The 26,123-nt window shown below is 42.5% G+C and overlaps 1 protein-coding gene across 19 annotated transcripts in view; it reads left to right on the forward strand.

The window, feature by feature from the left end:
* Nucleotides 1-9,581: 9,581 nt before the first annotated feature.
* TARBP1 (tRNA guanosine 2 -O-methyltransferase TARBP1) overlaps nucleotides 9,582-26,123 on the forward strand; it is an 85,662-nt gene continuing 69,120 nt past the window's right edge. For all 19 annotated transcript variants that reach the window (XR_013530000.1, XR_013529999.1, XR_013530002.1 and 16 more), the window contains exons 1-8: nucleotides 9,582-10,586; nucleotides 13,298-13,395; nucleotides 13,739-13,808; nucleotides 16,956-17,104; nucleotides 18,894-18,946; nucleotides 20,658-20,755; nucleotides 23,808-23,943; nucleotides 24,564-24,660. Coding sequence is in view for 2 of the 19 variants with exons in the window: in XM_008985787.5 (XP_008984035.4) it covers nucleotides 9,656-10,586; nucleotides 13,298-13,395; nucleotides 13,739-13,808; nucleotides 16,956-17,104; nucleotides 18,894-18,946; nucleotides 20,658-20,755; nucleotides 23,808-23,943; nucleotides 24,564-24,660 (1,632 nt within the window). In the remaining 17 variants the exon portion in view is untranslated. The remainder of the gene's footprint in view (nucleotides 10,587-13,297; nucleotides 13,396-13,738; nucleotides 13,809-16,955; nucleotides 17,105-18,893; nucleotides 18,947-20,657; nucleotides 20,756-23,807; nucleotides 23,944-24,563; nucleotides 24,661-26,123) is intronic.

A 26,123-nucleotide genomic window follows, 5' to 3' on the forward strand; every position in this document is an offset into this window, starting at 1 on the left:
ATGGTCTCTCTCCTTTTATCAGAAGCAAAAGCTTTCCTAGACACATCCCTAGCAGACTTCTGCTTAGGTCTCATTGTCCAAGACTAGGACACAGCACCCATTGCCTGACTTGTAATGACAGTTGGACATGCAGGGAACAGGCCTGTCCTTTTTGCTGCCTAAGCATGAGCCATCAGCCAAGGGTTAGTATGTTGCCCATTCTGAGCAAAATGAGGGTTTGACAGTGAGGGAGAAGGGAAGATGGTTGTGGGGTTAATAACTGTTGGAAATAGATGCTCAAAAGAAAAATAGTGCCACAAAGAAAAATTAGCACTGAGACGAAGGATCTTTCAGTAATGCAATTTGTACTTCCTGGACTGCAGGAAGGGTACTCTCGCTAGCCATCTTGCCATGAGAGCACAATGAACAAAGGAAAACAGACACATTTATCCCTTATGCATTTGGGGTTGTCCTTACTGCTATGTCTGATCTCCATTGGCTGGAGCCAGACCTCACAATTTAAACTAAAACCCGATTGGCTAATAACTTAAAACTTTTCTAAACAGGTACAAGCAGTGGAGACCTGGGACTTACCTGTGAGCACATCCAGCACAGATATCTTGCTTAAAGTACAAGGACATAAAGTGTCCTACACGCCTGTAAGCATGCATGTTTAACAGCTACATAGGATAGGACTTAACAAAGTTATTAGCACACTGATTCTTTAACGAGAAAGGAAACTTTAAAAAGGAACTTTTCTACTTCCCACGATAATGAATGGTGTCTGCCACAGAGCCCCACTGAGAATTTGAGTTTTCTAGATGTCATGCTTACCATAAACATATTAATGATTCTGCAGCAGCCATTTTTTCCACAGAGGTTCTCTGAGGACTTTCAGGGGAGAACATCACAAGGTAAAAATTTCAGACAGAGCCTATCAAGAATCTCCTTCCAGCTGGGCATGGTGGCTCACACCTGTAATCTCAGCTTTGGGAAGCTGAGGTGTGTGGATCACAAGGTCAGGCGTTCAAGACCAGCCTGGCCAAGATGGTGAAATGCCGTCTCTACTAAAAATACAAAAATTAGCCAGGTGCAATGGCAGGTGCCTGTAATCCCAGCTACCCGGGAGGCTGAGGCAGGAGAATGGCTTAAACCCGGGGTGGGAGGCTGGGGGGAACTTGCCATGAGCTGAGATTGCACCACCACACTCTGGCCTGGGAGACAGAGCAAGACTCAGTCTCAGAAAAAAAAAAAAGCAGAAGAAGAAGAAAAGAAAAGAAAGAATCTCCTTCCCTGTCTTAGACCCTTAGAGATAAATAGCTGAAGGCTATAGCTGAAGTCTTGCTATATAATTGCTATTTTCTTTCTTTTTATACTTGTTTTCTGCTTTGCAGCTATGAATGTTTAGTTGAAAGGACGGAAAAAGCACACTGCATTGACAACAGCACCATCTTCTGTCCAGAGAAATGTCAGCTTCTGAACAGATTGTAGTTTTTGGGTATGCAACTGCCTGTGCATTTCAAACCATGAACGCATGCAAGATCTGTGCATTGCAGAAGGATCTGTTCAGTGGCGTTGGAGCTCCCTGTACCTCTCAGGTCAACATTTTCATCATTCGTTATGTAGTCCTACAGCACTCACAGTGCGAGGGCGCCCTTGCCCACTGCTTTCCTCATGGCACTACAAAAGACTAAGTTCAGCACCTGCAGTTTGTACCTTGAAAATCCCAAACAGTGAGTCCATGCAAACACTCTTTTTCTTTTCTGTAGAGACAGGGTCTCACTCTGTTGCCGAGGCTGAAATGCAGTAGGGTAATCACAGCTCACTGCAGCCTCAACCTCCGGGGCTCAAGTGATCCTTTTGCTTCAGGCTCCCAAGTAGCTGGGACTACAGGCATGTACATACCACCACACCCAGCTTATTATTATTTCTTTTTGTTTTTGCTAGAGACATGGTCTCCCAATGTTGCCCAGGCTGATCTCAAACTCCTGGCCTCAAGTGATCTCCCTGCTTCTGCCTCACAGTGCTGGGATTACAGCCATGAGCCACCATGCCCAGCCCCATGCAAACACTCATGGAGGAAGCAGACATTTGAGAGAACATTTATCTGGATCAGCTTCCCTGACTTAGGCTTTCTGTTTCCGTTTTAAATCTTGCTCCTTTCTCCATTACCCTTACTAAGAGGGAAGCAGTGTCAATTTCAAGTTGGGAAAGTGACAAGAGTCAGAATTCAAAGTCAGAAATGCGGCAGAGCAATCACATCTGTAGCTGCTCCATTTCAGATCAGAAGGAAATAAAAATAGGTATTTTTAGACATCTCATGGTGAGTTTTAAAATATAAGGTGTTGCCAGTAATACCCCTACACTCGAAGTTTGTTGGAACTGGTGTAGGCAGAGCTGTGGGAGCCAAGGGTGGAGGAGGGCTCTCAGGGCAGAAAATAACTCCTCCGAGGCCCCTGCTGGACACTCCCATTCAGGATGACAGAAGCACAGGGCTCTTTTTAAAAACTGTATGTATTTGTTGCCCGAGGAAACAGGATGCGGCTGAGTTTGGGTGTAAGACAGCAGTCCCCAACCTTTTTGGCACCAGGGACCAGGTTTCATGGAAGACAGTTTTTCCATGGAGCAGGGAAGGTGGGGTGGGAGGGTGGAGATGGTCTGGGATGAAACTGTTTTACCTCAGGTCATCAGGAATTAGATTCTCACAAGCAGCACACAACCTAGATCCCTGGCATGCACAGTTCACAACAAGGTTCGCGCTCCTAAGAATCTGATAGGAGGCGAAGCTTAGGTGGTAACGCCCACTCGCCTGCCGCCCAGCTCTTCCTGTGCAGCCTGGTTCGTAACAGGTCACTGGTTCCGTGGCCTGGGGTTAGGGTCCCCTGCTGTAAGGGATACAGAAGCTAGACTGAAGTAATTAAACTTTACTACTTTAAAGAAAGGAAAACTCAGACACTCATTCATAGTACACCTGCTTTTGATGTTAAAATAACAGTCACAACTCCAATTCATCTATGGATGAAGCAGGAAAATTGCAAGGAATGAGGAAAGAAAACTATTCTAAATCCTATTCACATATGGCTTCCAATGCAACTATTGGTCTCGGTGAGGATGAGGAGGGGTGGCTGGCTGTTCACAGGCTGGATCTCCTCTGCCTATCAAAGCTGAGTATCGTTTCATGTTGAACCAGCCACAAAGATTTCAGCTTGCAAGTGTTCATGTTTCAAGGGTAATTATGTCACTAGAAATTTTCCAGCTGATTAACTTAGAATGCTATCACTATAAAATACTGAATTTTTATTCATCCAGTTTCAAGTACTTATTAAGTAACCAACATGCTTCTGGTGATATGTTTGATATTTAGTATACAAATGAATTAAAGCAAAATCCCAATTCTTTTTTTTGTGGGGGTGCTTTGTTTTATTTTTGAGATGGAGTCTCACTCTGTCACCTAGGCTGGAGTGCAGTGTCACCATCTTGGCTTACTGCAACCTCTGTCTCCAGGTACAAGGGATTCTCCTCCCTTAGTCTCCCAAATAGCTGAGACTACCGGCAGATGCCACCATGCCCGGCTAATTTTTTGTATTTTTAGTAGAGACGGGTTTTCACCATGTTGGTCAGGCTGGTCTCGAACTCCTGACCTCCTGTCCACCTTGGCCTCCCAAAGTGCTGGGATTACAGGTGTGAGCCACTGTGTGCAGACAAAATCCCACTTCTTACGGGGCACATAAGTAGTTGTAAAAACTACACCTCCATCCATTCATACAACCATAATTTACGGAGTACCTACTATGTGCTAAACATTGAGAGTACAGAAATTCTATAGGCAGTACACTGGACATGGCAATTGTATATTTTTCTTTCTTGATGTTTTGGAGCTAATGCAGAAAAGTGCACAGCCTCTTTTTTTTTTTGACAGCATTTTGCTCTTGTTGCAGAGGCTGGAGTGTAATGGCATGATCTTGGCTCACCGCAACCTCCACCTCCGGGGTTCAACAGATTCTCCTGCCTCAGCCTCCCGAGTATCTGGGATTACAAGCATGTGCCACCATGCCCGGATAATTTTGTATTTTTAGTAGAGACAGGGTTTCTCCATGTTGGTCAGGCTGGTCTCAAACTCCTGACCTCAGGTGATCTGCCTGCCTCGGCCACCCAAAGTGCTGGCATTACAGGCATGAGCCACTGTGCCCAGCTAAAATGGGCTTTTCTATACACAAATCAGCACCATTTGTGTCGAGGGAGTGAGATTTATCTACTTGCTTACAATTTTCTTTCTCCTGCCTCAACACCCTTAGTAGCTGGGATTCCAGACAGGTGCCACCACATCTGGCTTATTTTTGTATTTTTAGTAGAAATGAGGTTTCAGCATGTTGGCCAAGTGGTGTTGAACTCGTGACTTCTGTGATCTGCCTGCCTCGGCCTCCCAAACTGCTGGGATTACAGACATGAGCCACCGTGCCTAGCCGACAGCCTTCAGGTCAGACAGCTCTGCTGCTTTTTTCATCCTGTGATATCAGGGCAAGTAACTCAATCTCTTCCATCTTCAGTTTCCTCATCTGCAAAATGAGAAAAGTAAAAGCACTTCGTTTATGAGTTGCTTTGAGGGTGATGTGCAATAATATATACAGATAGATATTACCATGTCAGTTCTTTAATAAGAGTGGTAACTATTAGCCATTATTATTACTACAATTAAAAGTTGGGGGAAGACCGGACATGGTGGCTCATGCCTGTAATCCCAGCACTTTGGGAGGCTGAAGTGTGTGAATCACGTAGTCAGGACTTCGAGACAAGCCTGGCCAACACGGTGAAACCCTGTCTCTACTAAAAACACGAAATTTAGCTGGGCCTGGTGGCATGCGCTTGTAATCCCACCTACTCGGGAGACTAAGGCAGGAGAATTGTTTGAACACAGGAGGAAGAGTGAGCCAAGATTGTGCCACTACCCTCCAGCCTGGGCAACAGAGTGAAACTTTGTCTCAAAAAAAAAAAAAGTTTGGAGAATACAGAAATAGAAGTAAGTTATAATCAGGGGCATTAGGAATGGCTTCTTAGAGAGATCCTTGAAATTTGGGTCTTCATAGTGGAGTGGGAGATGGTTATTCACTCAATAAGCGTTACTTAATGGTGATATAGCTGGGATGAGGTACTGATATGAGTACAGTAACGGAGAAAACCTCACACCCCCTGCCTAGCCCTCGGATTGCTTACCGGGAAGCAGTGGGGAGCAGAAAAGGGCAGAGAAATAACCTGCAATTGCAACACAGTGTGACCACTGCTGTGTTAGTGACATGCCAGGATGTTTGGAGAATGTGAAAGAGGGTCACCTAACTTAGCTGCAGTGTTGGGAACAGGAGAAAGGTGGTAAGAAATGACTTCCTGGAGAGCTAACATTCGAACTTCGCCTGGAAAGAAAAAAAAGTAAAGGGGTAAGCACTTCCCAAAAGAGAAAAGGGCTTTAAAACAAACAAACAGACAAACAAAGAAAAGTGAGAGCACACATGTTTTTGGGACTTCAAAATTAAGGTGTATATGGGGCTTGTCAGGAGTGTGAAGCTGGAGAAGTAGGCAGGCATTCTGTCTTGCGGCATCTTGAATGACATACCAAGGACCTCAACCACGATGCTGAGGGTTCTGGGTAGCCAATGTTTAACTGTAGGAAGATTATCCTAGTAGCAATATGGAGTATGTATTACATGGGAGTGGGGTAGGGGGCGATTGCTATTTTCTTGGTAAGAAAGGAGGAGGGTCTAAATCTAAGGTATTAGTGAGGCACAGAGAGGAGGGACCACCAAGAGATTTAGAAGTTGCATGGATAACTTTGAGGAGTGATTGCATATGAAAATCAAGTAAGCGAGTAGGAAGTCTATTGGTTCCCAGGTTTTTGACTTTGGCAACTTGGGAATGATGGCCATTCCCTTAAATAGGGAACTCCTGGGAAGAAGTACATTGGTGGGGAGTCATGGTGCTGGGGGAAGGGATGAAGGGAATGAGGATAGTAAGGTTAGATTTGTAAAAGCAGAGACTGAGAATGAGGTTCTGAGTAATATTCAGGCGAAGACGTGTGGTAGGCAGTTGGAGAAATAGGTTTGGAGCTGTTTCCTAAGGATAGGTCTCAGGAGAGAGACCTGGGCTGGTGATATAGATTTTTTTCATCATTAGCATGTAAATGGTAATCAGATCTATAGTGTTAATAAAGTTATTCAGAGAGAATTTACAGAGTGAGGAGAAGAGAGACCTGAAGATAAAACCCTGGAAGCATCACTATGGACAGGTCAGGACGAAAAAGAAGATGCTGAAAGAGACAGAGAAGAAAAAGCTGAGAAGCAGGAAAAACGAACAGGAGGAAGTCATCGATGAAAATCAGAGAAAGACAGTGTTTCAAGAAATAGGAAATACTCCACAGTCTATCAAGAACAAAAAAGGCAGCTTTGGCAATTAGGAGATCAATGCCCACGCTGGTGAATCAGAAAAGTGGTGTCGTGGGAAATATTCTAGCAGACAAGACAGTGCAAACATGTTGTGGGTAAGGAAGGGAGTTCCATGTGCCTGGGACATGGGGTGGAGTAGGGGAAATCAGGTTATGAGGCCAACTGGCTTTCCCCAATCCCAATAAGCCTTCAATGCCATGCTCTGCATGGCTTTATTCTGTAGGGAACAGGGAACAAAACACATAGGCCAACTTGGTTTTTTTTTTTTGGTATTAAGTCATTTTTCGAGATTGAGGCGGTTTCTGCAAAGCAAAATGCATAGATCTTATGGGTTTAGTTCAAGGAGTTTTGACAAATGTGTAACCAACACCCTGGTCAACATAAAATATTTTCATCACCCCTGAAAGTTCCCTTGTGCCCAATTCTAGTCAAATCTCTACTCCCTACATGCAACTATTTCCTCATTTCTATCCTTCAGATTACTTTTGTCGATTCTTGAATTTCAGATAAATGAAATCACGAGGATGTAAACTTTGTGACTGCTGTCCTTTGTTTAACATATTGTTTCTGAGACTTATCCATGTTGTTGAGCAGATTAACAATTTATTCTCTCATTGCTGGGAGCATTATTATATACGTAGATCACAATGTTTAATTCATTTTTCTATTTGATGCACATTTAGGTTGTTACATAACACCTCTTAGGTTGTTACAAGCCTTTGGCTATAATGAATAACATTGTCAAAAACTTTCTTCTGCAAGCCCCCCTTTTTTTTAAAACATGTTTTCATTTATTTTTAGGTAATTACCTGGGGGTGAAACTGCTTAATCATAAAGTAGCTATATTATAACTTTCGGAGAAAGTTTCTAAAGTGACTATTTTCATGCCCCCAGTAATGTAGAGTTCCCGTTGCTCCACACTCTTGGTCTTTGCCATTTCGTGTTTTTGATCCTCTAAATGTTAGTCATTCTTATCAGTATGAAGTGGTAGCTCACTGTGGGTTTAATTTGCATTTCTTAGATGACTAATTATGCTGAACACTTTCCAAGTGCTTATCATTTGTGTATCTTCGTTTGTTAAGTGCTCAAGACTTTGCCCATTTATATTTGTTAGATGTATGTTGAGAGAAATGATAGTTGTCTGCACATTTTATATTGAAAGTAATTGATATTTACTGACACATTCTAAAAGGGCTTAAAATAGAACCATTTATGCATTCTGTCAATGAAAAACTGAATGACCCTGAAATATGAAAAAAAGTCTTGCCTGTGTAATGTCAGATAACTTTAAATTGTATAAAAGACTTTACATTTAAATGACTTTATTTTTTGTCTTATCATTATGTTTAGTACATGTCAAGCTCTTTGTAGTTGGGACCATGTTTTCCCTACTAAGGGGCAGATCTTTGGCTTAGCAGCAGAGAAAACCCAGGCCAGCGATCCAGTTTGTCTCAAATTGAGCCAGGAACCAAATCAGCGCCATTCATGCTGAGGTGAGGTTGTCTGTTTCTCTATTTAGAAATGGATGCTGTCAGAAATACAGAAAAGACAGACACAGGGACTATTTTTGAGTTTGCACATGGGAGCACATGCATTGTGTAGGAGGCTCTGCATGGTGGAGTCATCTTGGGCATTTGGTTCTGGGGCTGGCATGGGCATCTTGGTTTTAGCTGAATCCTGGCACACTGCTATAGGTACATTGCTATAGCTACGTTGCTATAGGTACCTCTGAGGCAGGAGAATAGGGCCTGGAGGTAGGGAAACTAAGGATGTCCTAGAACCAAATCAGGTGGAAACACTTCAGCTATGACAGGAAATACCCTCTCATTTACATAGGGCGTACACCAAGTAAATAACTTTGTAACTTCATTTTAGCCTCATTTACATAGTGTGTACCAAGTAACCAATGGAAACCTCTACAGGTATTTAAACCCCAGAAAATTGGTAACCAGCCCCCTGAGCGGCTTGCTCAGGTCAGCTCTCACCCTGTGGAGTGTACTTTTTCAATAAATCTCTGCTTTTGTTGCTTCATTCTTTCCTTGCTTTGTTTGTGCGTTTTGTCCAATTCTTTGTTCAAGAGCCTGGACACGCTCCACCGGTAATACTTCTCACTTCTGGCCTTAAGTCTAAATCATTCTTGTGTTTTCATTACTACTTCTTACTTTTTGAGGCAGAGTTTCACTTTTGCTGCTCAAGCTGGAGTGCAATGGCACGATCTCGGCTCACTGCAACCTCTGCCTTATGGTTTCAAGCTATTCTCTTGCCTCAGCCTCCCGAGTAGCTGGTATTATAGGCATGTGCCACCACAGACGGTTAATTTTTGTATTTTTAGTAGAGACGGGGTTTCACCATGTTGGCCAGGCTGGTCTCAAACTCCTGACTTCGTGATTCGCTCGCCTCGGCCTCCCAGAGTCCTGGGATTACAGGCGTGGGCCACCGCACCTGGCCGAATTCATTATTTTTAATGCAGATGTCCAGAACCAATTTTAGACCTATCGTGTCACTCTCTTTGTGGATGGTGCCCGGCATGCAACCTTCTGAAAATAATCTAAGGTGATTGCGGTGTGCGCCTTCTGCGAACCTGTGTACGCTCACACGCAAGCCTGATTTAGGGTCCTGGGCAGACCAACCTCCAATCAGGAATCGATGGAGTTGGAGTCGGTACATTCACTTTTAAGGAGGGCCTCGTTTCTCCCCCTAAAAATAAACAAGAGATCAGGCCGGGCGCGGTGGCTCATGTCTGTAATCCCAGCACTTTGGGAGGCCAAGGCGGGCGGATCACGAGTCAGGTGCTCAAGATCAGACTGATCAACATGGTGAAACCCCGTCTCTACTAAAAATACAAAAATTAGCCGGGCTTGGTGGCATATGCCTGTAGTCCCAGCCTGTAATCCCAGCTACTCAGGAGGCTGAGGCAGGACAATCGCGGGAAGCTGGGAGACCGAGGTTGCAATGAGCCGAGATCGGGCCATTGCACTCCAGCCTGGGCGACAGAACAGACTCTGTCTCACAAACAAACAAACAAACAAAAAACAAGAAACCAGATAGGTTCTAGGCAGGGTTGGTGGCAGGAACCCAAGACGCGCTGAACCGGACCGAGTCTGGCTGGGATCCCCCTCTCAGCGGCCGCGCGCCCGGCTCCGTCGCGCACGCGCACGCAGGAGCCGGCCTGTCCTGTGCGCACGCATCGCGCACGCCGGCGCCTTCCTTTGGGAGCCCGGGCCCGCGGGGCGGGCGCGCGGCAAATGGAGGGGGTGCTCGCCGAAGCGCTGCTCTCGCAGAGCCGGGACCCTCGGGCCCTGCTTGGGGCGCTGTGCCGCGGGGAGGCGTCCGCGGAACGCGTGGAGACACTGCGCTTCCTTCTGCAGCGGCTCGAGGACAAGGAGGCGCGCAGCGGCGGGGGTGGAGGCGCGCTCCCGGAGGCGGCGCGCGAGGTGGCCGCCGAGTACCTCGTGCCGCTGCTGCGGAACCTGCGCGGGCGCCCGGCGGGCAGCCCTGACCCGGGTCTGCCGCCGCGCCACCGCCGGCGCGTGCTGAGGGCGGCGGGCGCGGCTCTGCGCTCGTGCGCCCGCCTGGCCCGGGGTCCACAGCTGGCGACCGCGCTGGCGGAGGAGGCGCTGCGCGATCTGCTCGCGGGGTGGCGCGCGCCTGGCACCGAGGCTGCCGTGGAGGTGCTGGCGGCCGTCGGGCCCTGTTTGCGGCCCCGCGACGACGGGCCACTGCTGGAGCGCGTGGCGGGCGCCGCCGTCTCCCTGGCGCTGGGCGGGGGCGGGGACGGGGATGAGGCCGGGCCCGCGGAGGACACGGCGGCGCTGGTGGCCGGGCGACTGCTGCCGGTGCTGGTCCAGTGCGGCGGGGCGGCGCTGCGGGCAGTGTGGGGCGGGCTGGTCGCGCCGGGGACGTCCCCGGGGCCGGGCCACGTAGAGGCGAAGCTGCTGGTCCTGAGCGCCCTTGCGGAGAAACTGCTGCCCGAGCCGGGCGGCGACCGCGCCCCCGGCACGCGGGAGCCGGGCCCAGACGCCCGGCGCTGCTGGCGCTTCTGGAGGACGGTGCAGGCGGGGCTGGGCCACGCGGACGCCCTGACGCGCAAGCGAGCGCGCTACCTGCTGCAGAGGGCGGTGGAGGTGTCGGCGGAGCTGGGAGCCAACTGCACCTGCGGGCCCCAGGAAGGAAACGGTACCCACCTCTTTGCCCCCCAGCCCAGTCCTGTCTACTTGGCTGCCCCGGAGGGGAGCCTTCCTGCTTCTGAAATTTAGCTTCTTGGGGTCGTCACTTCGATCCATACAGAATTTGTTTTTTCCGGGTTGCTCCCCTAAAGCCTGGAAACCTTTGGAACCCCCTCTCGAGGGTGTTCTCGCAGTGACACAGATAACTGTGGTTGAGAACGTTCTGACCCATAGCCGGTGGAATACAGCACCCGTGGAATAGTTTAGGAAGATGATGGAGCCCGTGCAAGATTTTACAGACCCTTATCTGCGGTTTTAATGGCAGATTCATCCCAGTAGGCATGGTTGATAGCTATCAAATTGAAAGAAAAATTATCTGTACTGACCAGTGAATTGAGTCTTGGAGTGTCAGAATTAAGCGTCGAAGAGGCCATCACACTCCTTTGAAATTTCCCCTGGTAATTAGGATCAGGCTTTACTAATATTTGTTAACATGTCGACCTTTCGAGTGTATTTTTGCTATTGATTTAATAGAATGAATCAGTTTTTCTTTTTAACATTGTTGAGCTGTGCTCCCTACTATTTTGTGGAAGAGTAATGAAACAGCAAGGTCTCCCTTCAAGGAGGTATGTTACTGTTTTTTTTTTTTTCTTTTTAATTTTTTTTTTTTAAAGATGGGGTTTCACCATGTTGGCCAGGCTGGTCTCAAACTCCTGACCTCAAGGGATCCACCCACCTCGGCCTCCCGAAGTGCTGGGATTACAGGCGACTGTTGATTGGTTTGACTTCAGGCATGTTAAATTTGCGTTTGAACTATCAAAGTACTAAGTAGATTGACTCAAAATTGTCTCAAAATAGAATATTTCTACTTTTTCAACTGCAGCTGACCGTTTATTCCAGGTAAAGGATTCTCATTTGAAGTTGTGAGGTTATATTTTCAAGTAATTTTAAAACATTAGATAGTAAATATTTGAACAGTCCGCAGATGGGTATGATCATCCCGTGAGTTTTCACTGGAAAACATTTGAAAAATCATCAAAGTTAAACATTCATATAGTTGAATGAATAAGTTATTTTGCAGTTTTAAGGATAAGCAATAGTCTATCCATGTTTCCCATGATTCCCATTTCCTCTGTTACAGAAAGCAAATCCTGTTGCCTTTTTCAATGGAATATTTTGGGATTTACTGCTATGTCTTGACCTAGTATGTCTTAGTTATATCATAAAATATAGTCACAGTTAAAATTTTGGTTAAAAGCATGTTCAGCATTTATAAAATTATGACTGTAAATGCTGCTCGCAGGTGATTTGTAGGAAATGGATACTTTTTCTCTTCCTGCGAGTTCTTAAATTTTTTTTTTCTTATTTTCAACAAACCCACCGCAGAGTTCTTAAAATTTTGACATTTTAAAATGTGTTTGGTTCTTTCTATACTTATCATGAATTCTGTCTTAAATTCTTAGCCAGTTGTCTAAATCTTTCCTCTACAAAATCAGATATCAGAGGTGTATTTTTTTTTTTTTTTTTTTAAGACAGAGTCTAGTTCTTGTTGTCCAGTCTGGAGTGCAGTGGTGTTACTTGGCTCACCACAACCTCCGCCCCCTCCCCTACCCCAGGTTCAAGCTATTCTCCTGCCTCAGCCTCTGGAGTAGCTGGGATTACAGGCATGCACCACCATGCCCCGCTAATTTTGTATTTTTAGTAGAGACGGGATTTCTCCATGCTGGTCAGGTTGGTGTGGAACTCCCGACCCCAGGTGATACGGTGCCCGCCCTCATCAGAGATTTTATAAGTTTTCCTGAAGAAGTCTCTCCCAGCGTCCTCTTACATGCCCAGACGTGGCTGCTGTCTCCCTGTGCCTGGTGCACAGACCCTCACCCCGGGATTGCCTTCACTCGGGTGCCCTGTTGGATCTCATTTCCTGTAGTTCATATCTTCCTCTTTTTTGCTTTAGTCGCTTGTGTCAGTGCAGTGCATTCTGTAGCAGTTTCCTGAAATAGGATTTTTTTTAAGCTTCTGTATGTCCGATAACTCCATCAAACACTGCTTTATGTCTGCCGTCATGTTTTAATTCTCTCATTTCCATTTGACACTTTTGGAGTTATTCTCCTGAAAATCCTCATCTGCTCATCTGTTTATGCATGTTTACCTTTTCCATGCGATCCTTTAGCATGTTAATTATAGTTATCTGCAAGTTCGATACCTGGACCATCTAAGTTTGGGTTTGTTCTCTGTTGTAGTGTTTGGTTATGGAGTCGCTTTTTTTTTTTTTTTATCTTATTATAATAACAGAGACGGAAGTAAATACTTTTGTCAAGGGATAGGCACCCTTACTTTGTGGCGTGGAGTTAGTCTAGTTAGTAGTTGAGCTGGGTTTGGCATTTGTTGCTGTATTTTCTTTCAGTGCACGCTACAAACTTTCCAGGTGGATTCGGTGGCTCCTTTACTGTTATAGTGAGATTCTTGGGGAGAGAAAATAGAGCTTAAATGTGCAAATCTGTCATTTTTACCCAGAACTCCAAAATAGTAATCCCAGTTTAAAAAAAAAAAAAATCTCCCTCTGAAATTCCCAAGCCTCCTATCCAGGCTTTGATACAGGGACAACTCCATTATTAGAAAATACATTTGGTAATAGTGGCGTTATTTCAAGAACTGCTGTCGTTGAGACACTTATGAAATTTGCAAAAGGAAGAACTAATTTTCTTTTTTAAACCATATCAGGCCCAAGTTTGTTTTGGTGGTCTGAGAAGAAAAAAGATGAGCTTCTGAAGTTTTGGGAAAATTATATTTTAATTATGGAGACTTTAGAAGGAAATCAGGTAAGTGTTTTTTTGATTTCAGCAAATCCTACAGTAGATAATTTTTCTTTTTTAAAAACATTCATTGAAAGCAATACAAAAAGATCAACTCAGATATAGCTGGTGATGATAGAATCCAAGTATGTTTTGTTTTCTGGCATAAATGTAACTTAGAATGTAAGTTCTTTCAGGAAATTGAAGAATACTTTCAGTTAACCTAAATTATTCAAAAAATTCAATCTTATTTGCTCTTCCCTTGCCATTCTAAAACTTGAACGTTTCTCTCATCACCCAAATAGCTTGTCGTAAAGCATAAAGTGCTGATGTATTTTCATTTCATATGTTTTTATGCTCTTATTTTTAGATACATGTTATAAAGCCAGTTTTACCAAAGCTGAACAATCTGTTTGAATATGCGGTATCAGAGGAAAATGGTAATGATTACTTTTATTTGATTTTTTAATAACGTTCATGGTTTTCTCCTCTGATTTTATAACTAATTCCTGTTCATTGTAGAGGATTTTGAGAAACAATAAAAGTTACAGAAGAAAATATGAATCATCTTGTAACGCTGCTACCAAGATATAATAGCTGTTACCGTTCCAGATACACCCCGTGGGTCATGTTGTCCATGTTTATTTCACTTAGCATAGTATCTATATCCTCACTTAGCATAGTATCTATATCCGTCTACTCATATCCTTAAATAGTCTTTAAGAACACAATTTTAAATAGCTGCAGAATTTTCTATAATTTAGATATGGTTAATTTTTTAAACTGTGGTGATGGAAAATTTCAAACATTTATAGAAGGAGGAGAGCGTGTGTGGCGCACTCACACTCTCAAATGACGATCCTCTCATGGCCAGCCTTGCTTAGCGTATCCTATGTAGTCTTTCCTGTTCCCTTCTCACTAAATGGTTTTGAAGCACATCACTAGATGTCCTGTCATTTTATCTATAAATATCTCAGCACATTTCCTTAAAAGATAAATTCCTAGGGTTTTAATGATTATAGAATCTGTGGTTTTAGTACTCACTGTTTTTTTTTTTTTTTTTTTTGAGATGGAGTCTCGCTCTGTAGCCCAGGCTTGAGTGCAGTGGCATGATCTTGGCTCACTGAAACTTCTGCCTCCCGGGTTCAAGTGATTATTTTTGCCTCAGCCTCCCAAGCAGCTAGGATTACAGGCATGTGCCACCATGCCTGGCTAATTTTTGTATTTTTAGTAGAGACGGGGTTTTGTCATGTTGGCCATGCTGGCCTCAAACTCCTGACCTCAGGTGATCCACCCACCTTGGCCTCCCAAAGTGTTGGGATTACAGGTGTGAGCCACCGCACTTGGTCAACAGTTGCTCTTTGGTATGAATGTATCTTTTAACTGCCTTTCATTCTTATTCTCTTAGTATATCTTTTCCAGTGTTTGTTAGAGTTACTTTTCTTAAGCTTTCAATTATTGTTCTGTATCTTGTACTTCTTAGGAAGAGAAAATACCAGGATATAATTTTAAATACTGTTTGTAAGCCTTTGATCACTATCATAGGAGAGCTTTTTAGGAGATACACAGTGAAGCTGGAGCTTCCTAAACTTATTCTATAAAATTAAATGTAGATTAATGAAACAGCTAAATGCAGGCCAACAGTGTTTTATGTTCATATGAATGCTAAAATGCTACATTATTGTGTTTACATATGAGAATTAACCTAGGTAAATGGTTTTTAGTGCCTACTCTAGATAATTACAACTTTAATAGTTTGACCCCTTAGGAACTGAGCTTTATTCATCTGATTGTTGTAGTTGTTTTCTGATATCCTGGGATTTTTCACAGAACATAAGCATCTATAGTTACACCTGGGGCTAGAATTTAATTGACTCTTGTGACTTCCCTTATGCATTTACCATTAAAACGATGCTCTTATTACTGCATTTTGCCCACAGCTCTTGGCAAACCAAATCAAATAGCAGTGACTGATTTCGAAAAATTACCATTGCCAAAGAGTTGAACAAGCATCTTGGTGTAAATTACAAATAATGGATTAATTTATTTATAGAATGTCATGGGTTAAAGATGCTGAGTATTTTTCTCTAATAGAATTAAAAGATATTTCAAAAGAGAAAACATCTCTAAGATATTCATTTATTCTGTTTTTTTATTTGCTCACGCATTTATTTACTTAATAAATATTTACTTAGTGTCTAGTATGTTAGTTGGTGCAAAACCTAGTAATTACTGGTGGTAAAGTGGTGAGAGAGCTGCTGTATTTTTCACCTGACTTCTGTTTTTTTCTATGACAAAATAGTTTGGATTGTAAGGTATACGAGGGGAACAGATGAGGGGCTGATGAAATGGACTGAAGGGTGAGTGGGGTAGTCAGGGAAGGCCTGTCTTAGGATCACATCTAAGCTGAGAGTCCAGGCTGAGGAGGCATGCAAGCCCTGAGATGGGAGCAGCTGTAGGAGGCGGAACAGAAGGACCAGCAGGGCTGCAGCAGAGCTGGTATGTGGAGCAAGGGATGAAGTTGGAGTGGCAGTCAGGATCCATTCATGCCTTCTTTGGACTTTGTTCTAAGAATAATGGGGAGATGTTGAAGGAATTTAAGCAGAGGAGTGACAGTTTCAGATTTCTGTGTGAAAAATGGATTGAAGTGGGTTAAGAGAAGAATTGGTTGAAACTGTTCCAAATCTGAAGTTCCAACCTGCATGTGTGGGGTAGTATTTAATTTTTCTACACTGTAGCAGCTATAGCATTCAGTTATAGTCTTCCTTATTTTTTCAAGACAGAGCCTCACTCTGTTGCCCAGGCTGGAATGCAGTGGTGGGATCTGGGCTCACTGCAGCCTTGCCTCCCAGGTCCAAGGGTTCAAGTGATTCTCATGTCTCAGCCCCTTCAGTAGCTGGGGTTACAGGCAAGTACCACCATGCCTGGGCTGATTTCTGTGTTTTTAGTAGAGGCAGAGTTTTGCCATGTTAGCCAGGCTGTGCTTGAACTCCTGGCCTCATGTGATCCACCTGCCTCAGCCTCCCAAAGTGCTGAGATTACAGGCATGAGCCACTGCGCCTGGCCCATTTACAGCCAATCAAAACAAAGCTGCCTGAATGCAGAATACTGAATACCAAAATTATTTTGGTTATTCAGTAAGAGTACGTACTCGGCTGTGACTGGAAACAGGCTGGGTATGGTGACTTATGCTTGTAATCCCCGTGCTTTGGCAGGCCGAGGATAGAGGATCACTTGAATTCAGGAGTTCGAGACCAGCCTGGGCAACATACTGAGACCACGTTTCTAAAAAATATTTAAAAAATTGTCTGGGCATGGTGGTGCATGCTTATAGGCCTACTATTCAGGAAGCTGATGCAGGAGGATTGCTTGAGCCCTGGAGTTTGAGGCTGGAGTGAGCTAGAATTTTGCCACTGCACTGCAGTCTGGGTGACAGAGTGAGAACCTGTCTCTGAAAAAACAATAACAAAAACTTTTATAGTGTTATAATGAAGTAACTGTGTTTGTCTATACATGTATTTATGAGTATATAGTCTTTATGGCAAAACAAAGAATCAAATATCAACATTAGCTGTTTATTTTCACAGCATATTGGCTCTTTCACCCATCCTGGCATATGTGTATTTATAAAAGAATGTTTGACAGTGAAAACAAAATCCTGACCAAAGAAGGTGTTATCCACTTTTTGGAGCTATATGAAACAAAGATTCTTCCATTTTCACCAGAATTTTCTGAGGTATGACAGCCTGTCCCCTTCCTTGTTCCGTTGTTGAAAGATGAATGGTAAAAATACACTAGGACTCTGCATCAGCAGGTAACAGTTCATAGATTTGCATCCAACAAATCATAATTCTCTAAACCTAGCCATCCTATTTGGAAAAAGCTTGTGTTGTTTCTCAGCAAGCAGAACAGTAGAACTGCCTGCATTATTACCATCGTGGAAAAGTAGTTCTACGTTATCAACATTCAAAACAGCGTAAGTCAAGAATCATAAGCAAAGTCAAGTTTTCACCGTAGGAAAACTGTGGTCCAGAAGCTTTCAGGTGATCCTGTTCTCATGGTTCTGAGCCACTGATCACTGCTGTTTAGTGATGCTGCTTCCCAGTTCTGACTCAATGAATTGCTGTTGTCTACTATGTGAAACAGAGATTGCCTTCTGAGCAATATTTATTAGAATCCGTACTTCCATTTGTCAGGAACTACACGAGGCAGAGGCAGTGGGAGTTACAGCTGTGATTTTAAGTTTTATATTACGGTGCCTTGTGTGTCCCATGATGACATTAGGTAGAGTAATCTGCCTCTCATTTAAAGGTGACCTAAGTCAATTTTTTTCTTTTTTATTTTTCAGTAGCTTTTTTTTTTTTTTTGAGATGGAGACTAGTGCTGTTGCCCAGGTTGGAGTGCAGTGGCGTGATCTCAGCTCACTGCAACCTCTGCCTCCCAGGTTCAAGTGATCCTCCTGCCTCAGCCTCCCGAGTAGCTGGGGTTGCAGGTGGGCACCACCACCACACCGGCTAATTTTTGTATTTTTAGTTGAGACGGGTTTCCACCATATTGGCCAGACTGGTCTCGAACTCCTGACCTCAAGTGATCCACTTGCCTCGGCCTCCCAAAGTGCTGGGATCACAGGCGTGAACCACTATGCCTGGCTGTTGCTGCTTCTTTTTCTTAAAAGATGATTGTATTTATTTCCCAGATAGTGATATGATTTTTATTTTTTTCTGAGACAGTGTTTCACTCTGTCGCCCAGGCTGGAGTGCAGGAGTGTAGTGGCTTGATCTTGGCTCACTGCAACCTCCACCTCCCGGATTTAAGGAATTCTCACGCCTCAGGGTCTCAGGTAGCTGGGACTACAGGTGTGTGCCATCATGCATGGCTCATTTTTGTAATTTTAGTAGAGACGGGGTTTTGCCATATTGTCCAGGCTGATCTCAAACTCCTGGCCTCAAGAGATCCGCCTGCCTTGGCTTCCCAAAGTGCTGGGACTATAGGTGTTTGCCACTGTGCCTAGCCTAAGTTGGTTTTTTTCTAATTGTCTTAATATATGCTATGATATATTGATATACCTCATGTTTCTGCATTCTATTCTTTCTGTACTTCATGTAAGCTTGCTTTTCTGACCAGTATCTAATATTAATTTTTGAGTATAATTTCTTTATCCTCTAGGCATAGGGTCTTATGCTTTCTCTAGAGTATCTTTTTGGTTTTCTTATCATTACCTTTATTATCTAGCATATGTTACTTCTTTGGCTTCCTTTCTTCCTTCTTGACCCAACGCATGAACTCTCTTCTTATTATGGCATAAGTTTTAATCAGGTGGGAAAATTCTGTAGTTACTTTGTTTTTCGGGTAGAATTAAGCTTCCCCTCCAGGACCATCACTAAATTTAGCCTGCAGAGTAAGAGATCAGCTTTGCTTTTAGCAGGTGTTCTGTAAGCCAGCATAGGATGCCTTGTCAGGGAAGCTGATTTCAAAATTGCATTTACAACTTAGTATCAATTATGTGTCTTTTTTTTTTTTTTTAGTTTGTTATTGGACCACTAATGGATGCACTTTCAGAGAGCTCTCTGTATAGCAGGTAAAAAGACATTGTTATGATGTATTTGATACATAAATTTCATGTCAGGAGACATGACCAGATTGTTTGATGCATTTGATATATACAGTATGTTGCTGACTAGACAGTCAAGTTTTTCTCATCACGTGGTCCTTTCTGTATTTGTTACTCTTGCATCTGATTTGCATCAAGTGTTTCTCCTTTCTTTTTTTTTTTGCTTCCTTTTTTCTGCCTTGAGCTCCTCCATTCTTGGGCTGTTGGAAACCATGTCTTTTACAACTCACTTTCTTCTCCCTATTCCTGCTTTCTGATCTCTTGGAAGTTGCAATGACTTTAGCTAACCAACACTTTAAACTTATTTTCCTTCTTCTTTTGAATTTGTTTTAGACTTGTAGGCAAGTCTTGAGAATAATACAAAGAATTCTCTTTTCTCTTTCATCCATACTCCCCAAATGTTAATGTTTCACTGCATTTACTTGATCATTGCCTCTCCCTCTGTGTGTATCTTTCTTAGCTCTGTCTGCTAACCAGACTTACCCATCTGTATTTGTTTCAATGCCTGTCTATCCATCCGTCCGTCCATCCATCCATCCATCCATCCATCCATCCATCCATCCATATTAGCAACCATGAATCCACACCAGGACATCCACTTTCAGTTCAGTACTGCAGGGTTTATTCAGACCTTTCCATATCTGACAGTGGCTGCTGTTATTCATCCTCTCTCTACTTACAGGCCACAGTTATGTTTTGAAAAGGTTGACAGTGAGAAGTTTGTCAGGATTGTACCTTAGCTTCATTTTTTTGAGCATCATTTATGACTCTTCAATTCTATCTTCAGAAATTTCCCTTGCTCTTGAAATTATGTTGTCTTTCTAACATTAACTAAATTTATAGTTGTGAGTCTTGCTGTTTGGTATGTCTCTAAACAGAAATACATCCCCCTCAGCCAATTTCTTGAAACATTTTTAATTAGTCTATGCCAAGTTGTATTAATATTTAGTCTAGTTTAATAATATTGAAGAGCATAGCAACATTTGATTTGCCAATTATTTTTGGTTTTCAAATAACTCATTACTATCGAATCATTTTCTGAAGCAATTAGACAGCTGGAGAGCAGTAAAACCAATGAAAAGATCTTGGTGTTTTCTAAGAGTCAACAAACACATTTATTATGAAACGTCCTCAGTTTTCTTGCACTCTAATTTGTTCAATTAGCAGATAATGTTCTGGAAGAAGCATATAGCAGAAAAAATGTAACTTCAGTAGATGTTAACAATTAAGTGCTCTTGCAAAAGTAACTTATTACTAATATATGTCTTTGCTATGAATGTTACTTCTTTTGTTTTAGACCTGAAGATTTAGAGTCATTGGATTATATGTTGAGAACAATTAAATATAATTTTAAATTGTCATTTCAGGCTCTTATTTTTTATGATATTATTTAGCAAGATTCATATATGTGGAAGAGAAAGTGTCACAAAAAGGAAATCCTGAGTATAGTAGTAGATTATTAACTCACGTCCATTTTTCTACAAGGTCCTGATGTTTCTATAATCAGAAAGATTTTCTGAATTTTACTGAAAAGTAAAATGCAGGTTCAGAAAAATAAGATGGTCTGGTTGTTTTACTGTTGAAGGACTTTTGGGCCATGGTCCATGTAGGCTAGTTTCAGTGTAATCACTTGTAAATAAATGTTAACTATTTGCTTCCCCTCCCTCTCTGTCTGTAGGTCCTCAGGCCAGCCAATAGGAAGCTGTTCTCCATTGGGATTGAAATTACAGAAGTTTTTAGTTGCTTATATTTCTCTTCTTCCAGAAGAAAAAAAGAGTATGTGTCAGTAAAGGTTTTTTTTTTTTTAATGCATTAATTTACAGTTTGTTTGTTTTTAGCAAGATTGGTTATAAGTACCATCAACTATTATAATAAATATTTTCAAAAGCTTTCCTTTTCCAGGATATGCATATTCTCTGAGAATTACACAGTATCGTTTTTGAGTACACTTTAGTCATTGTGTATAACATCTGATCAGTATTGGCATGAGTAGCATGGAGGGCATTTTAGGAGGTGCACTGCAATTTAGCCATCTTTTGTAATTGTCTACTATTCAGTTTCAAGATTAGTAAAATATACACAAGAAAGAGGGAACCTGCTTTTAGGGAAAAGTTGTAAACAGAATACCCATTGTGGCAAGTTGTCCCTTTATAGATACTGACTTAGAAACATAGAAAAAATAAGCCAGAGGCAGTGGCTCACGCCTGTAATCCCAGCACTTTGGGAGGCCAAGGCAGGTGGATCGCCTGAGGTCATGAGTTCAAGACCAGCCTGGCCAACATGGCGTAACCCCATCTGTACTAAAAATATAAAAATTATCTGGGCATGGTGGTGTACACCTTTGGTTCCAGCTACTCGGGAGGCCAAGACAGGAGAATCATTTGAACCCAGGAGGCAGTGGTTGCAGTGAGCCAAGATCGTGCCACTGCCCTCCAGCCTGGGCGATAGAGCAAGACTGTCTCAAAAAAAAAATTACTTATTTTATGTAAGACCTTGTCCTGGAACCATCCCGGATCTTCAGGTTGGAGATGTGTTCTAATGAGGAAGGTTGGAAGGCAAAGGACAAAACCGTGTGATTGTTTGCTGAGCAGCAGCAGCAGGACCTACTCTGCTTTGTGAATCCTTGATTCACTCCCACCTTTGTGATTTATAAAGTGAGCCTAGGTATGAAATATGTATTTTTTCTTTTGTATTTAATCTGCAAATAAAGTGACAAGATGACCAATGGCAATATCTATTCATACATCAGAAAAAAGGGACAATGTGGTCTGTGTATCATGACTTTATAGAAAATTGATTGTTTTGAATACTTCTTTTAAAAAATGAGTTACTGGGAAAGAGAACTATTAGAGCCATTCTTTAGTTTGGTAGTTTTCAAAAGTTTAATTAAGCTTCTGGGCTGCAGCCATATGGGGGTGAAATTGTCAGCCACGTTGCCGCCTCGCATGTCAGTAGCACACGAGTGAAATAAAGTTGGCCAGGGCTTCCTAGAATTTGAGAGCCAGGTGTTTGAGGTCCAGGGCCAGGCATATTCCAGATGCTTGGTAAATGTGTTGAATCAACATAAAATGGAAGCTTGGCCATTGTCATCTTCCTGGTGTCATGAGTGAGGTTTTAGGCAAAAGATGGGATTTACTGAATTTAATTGGTGCAAATGGAAGGGAGAACAATTGAGGCCAGGAGTTCAGAAAGAGAGAGTAACTAAAACGTTCATTCACAGTTATGTAGTCATTTCTCAGTCACCAATTTCCAGTGAGTATCTTCTGTGTATTCTGAATATCTTTCATGCTAGGTATTTTGGAAGATAAAAAATAGACACCCTTTAAGGAGCTTCTGAGGATTTCTTAAAAGTCATTCCACAACTATTTGAGAAAACAGACATTTTCACTAACTGCATGAGCTGAGAGTCCTTAACAAAACACACATTAGCAGAGAGGACAGAATGAAGCACTATCCCTTTGTATCTCAAAATAGAAATGTAAATAATCAAGATTAGATCCAAGGTAGTCAAGAAACAGCCTATGAGAAAGATGTTACTGTTTGTAGATACTAGAGGCCACTAACCATTAATACTTGCTATCCTGTTTTTCCTTAACATCTCAAGTAGAAGAATGGCTTCTAATCGTAAAAAATTTATTCTTTTACCGGCTGAGTGCAGTGGGTTGCCCCTATAATCCTGGCACTTCAGGAGGTCGAGGTGGGTAGATCGCCTGAGGTCAGGAGTTTGAGACCAGCCAGCCAACATGGAGAAACCTTGTCTCTACTAAAAATACAAAAATTAGCCAGGCGTGGTGGCACATGCCTGGCATCCCAGCTACTCGGGAGGCTGAGGCAGGAGAATCTCTTGAACCCGTGAGGCGGAGGTTGCATTGAGCCTAGATTGAGCCACTGCACTCTAGCCTGGGCAACAGAATGAGACTGTCTGAAAAAAAAAATTATCTTTAAAAAAAACCATAGCTTCGTGGGTGTCAAAATCTCTATAGTAGAGTAGAAATCTTACTAAATAAAAATGAAATAAAATTAACTTTTTATTTTACAAGAGCTTTATTGAGATATAATTCACCATTTTAAACCATTTGATTCAGTGGTGTTCAGTATATTCACAACGGTGCACTACCATTACCACTGTAATTCCAGAATATTTTTATCACCCTCAGAAGGAAACCCAGGCCTGTTAATAGTCGTCACTTCTCATTCTCTGCCCTTTGCCCCTGGTAGCTACCAGTTCACTTTGTCTCTGTAGATTTGCATATTTGCAAGATTTCATGGAAATGAAATCATAAAATACATGGCTTTTTGTGTCTGGCTTCTTTTAGTCAGCATAGTGTTTTCAAGGTTTATCCACGTTGTGGCATGTTTCAGCATTTCATTCCTTTTTGTGGTTGAATATTTCACTGTATAGATATTTCACATTTTGTTCATTCATTGGTAGACATTTGGATTTTTCACTTTCAACTGTTATGAGTAATGCTGTTATGAATATTCATATACAAGTTTCTGTAGGAACACATTTTTAATTCTTGTGGATACATACCTAGAAGTAGAATTGCCAGATCATATGGTAATTCTGTTTAAGTTTTGGAGGAACTGCCACACTGTTTTCCACAGTGGCTGCACCATTTTTCATTCCCAGCAGCATTGTGTGAGGGATCTGGGTTCTCCGCATCCTCCCCAACGCTGATTATTGTCTGTCCTTTAGATTATAGCCGTGTTTGGGCAGTGGATTCTCACTGTGGTTTTAACTTGTATTTCTCTAAGACCTAATGGTGTTGAGCTTCTTTTCCTGTGCTTACTGGCAACAATGATAATTTGCAACATTTTCTTTCAGGTAGCTTCTTATTGAAGTTTATTCGGAAGATGACAAGTAGACATTGGTGTGCTGTTCCCATTTTGTTTCTATCTAAGGCTTTGGCAAACGTGCCAAGATACAAGGCCCTGGGTATAGATGGGCTTCTTGCTCTCAGGTAATTTACTCTGTATAGGTACTTGTATGGTTATTTGCCATGACTTTCCATCCATGTGTATGTTTTTCATCTGCTTTAATCTACAGTAAATGGTTATAGTTAATGTTGGCATTGGGATGTTTGAGCTCTTAATTTTACATAAGAAAAAGCAAACTTTAAAAAAATTATTCATATAGTTGAACTTACTTTGTTTCACAAATTACTAGTTTAAGTGAGTACTGAACTATTTGCTATTGAATTTTGACCTCTTCAAATAGGCCAGTAAGTTTTTTTAAAATGCATTCGTAAGTAGAAAACTAAAGATAAAATATCAGCAATAATATTTGTTAGAAAGTATTTTTAAAATGTCAGTAAAAAGGAATTTGAGGAGACAAAAGTATTTCAATAAATACGAACTTCTTTAAAAGCAACTTCATTTATAGTCTTATTTTTAAAAGAGAATTGTTTCATATTAAAATTGAGCTCTAGTGGAGGCCATAGTGGGAAATAATACCTTTGAAATTCTGCTGATTTTCTGCATTAGAAATTGTAGATGTTATAAATCAACTTTTCGATGATCGCAAATGATCAGAATTGCCTTTGGGAATATGGAACTGCATTTTTTTGTATTTTGCTGTCAGGGACGTTATTCATTGCACTATGATCACACATCAAATTCTCCTGAGAGGGGCAGCCCAATGCTACCTTCTTCAGACAGCTATGAATTTGCTGGATGTGGTAAGTTTATCTTTTGCTTTCATTTACGAGTCTTTCTAAGTGAGTGGGTATGCAGAAATGAGTTAACACAACAGACCTAAGATACTACCATCAGAAAGGCCTGCTTGTAAGGTTGGCCCTTGGCTGACACTGGGACCTTGGATTTTGGGAGCATTTACACTAACCTAACTGCTAAGAGTGCTTATTGTATCTAAAGTGTTTGTTCAATGTGGTTTATGTGGAACACCTGCTTTCCTTCTGGGAGTCTGGAATTTCAGTATGTATGAAGCAAAGGGTGCCTACATGACCACGTCCCAGTAAAAGCCTGAGGCACTGAGTCTCTAGTGAGCTTCCCTGGTGAAAATCTCCGTGAGTCTCTAGTGAGCTTCATGGAGATTTTCACTGTGTTGTTACAGCTTGTTGCTATGGGAGCTAAGGGTGTCCTGGGTGGCCCACTGGGAGAGGACTCTTGGAGCTTATGCCCTGTTCCCTCTATACTTTTTCCCTCATCTTCCCCTGTATCAGCATTCAAGGAATGTATACCATGCTTACTCTGTGCTTTTTACAGAGCCTCAATAAGTATTGTTTCCTACAGGGGTCAGAAAACTCTGTGGCACTGCTGCCAGGTAGCAGACGTTTTTTAAGCTTTGCAGCTGGCTTTATGATCCCCTTTGCAACTTCTGAACTAGATAAACAGGCACTAGCTATGTTCCAATAAAACTATTTACAAAGCAGGCTGTGAGTGGTTTTTGCCATCGCCTGACCTACACAGAGTAAGGTATCTTAATTCAAGATACATAACCTTAAGGGAATGAAGATCTAGGTGGTTTTCTTAGGGGGTCATTTTTGTAGCATCAAAAAGAATCACATTTTTTTTTTTGAGACGGAGTTTCACTCTCATCTCCCAGGCTAGAATGCAGCGGCGTGATCTCAACTCACTGCAACCTCCGCCTCCCAGGTTCAAGTGATTCTCCTGCCTCAGCCTCTTGAGTAGCTGGGATTATAGGCATGTACCACCATACCCGGCTAAGTTTTATACATATATATATATATATATATATATATTTTTTTTTTTTTTTTTGAGACGGAGTTTCACTCTTGTTACCCAGGCTGGAGTGCAGTGGCGCGATCTCGGCTCACCGCAACCTCTGCCTCCTGGGTTCAGGCAATTCTGCCTCAGCCTCCTGAGTAGCTGGGATTTCAGGCATGCGCCACCATGCCCAGCTAATTTTTTGTATCTTTAGTAGAGATGGGGTTTCACCATGTTGACCAGGATGGTCTCGATATCTTGACCTCGTGATCCACCCGCCTCAGCCTCCCAAAGTGCTGGGATTACAAGCTTGAGCCACCGCGCCTGGCCATTAAGTTTTGTATTTTTAGTAGAGACAGGGTTTCACCATGTTGGCCAGGCTGGTCTCAAACTCCTGACCTCAGGTGATCCACCCCCTTTGGCCTCCCAAAGTGCTGGGATTACAGGTGTGAGC

The sequence above is a fragment of the Callithrix jacchus genome, chromosome 19, assembly GCF_049354715.1.
Source record: "Callithrix jacchus isolate 240 chromosome 19, calJac240_pri, whole genome shotgun sequence".
Taxonomy (NCBI): domain Eukaryota; kingdom Metazoa; phylum Chordata; class Mammalia; order Primates; family Cebidae; genus Callithrix; species Callithrix jacchus.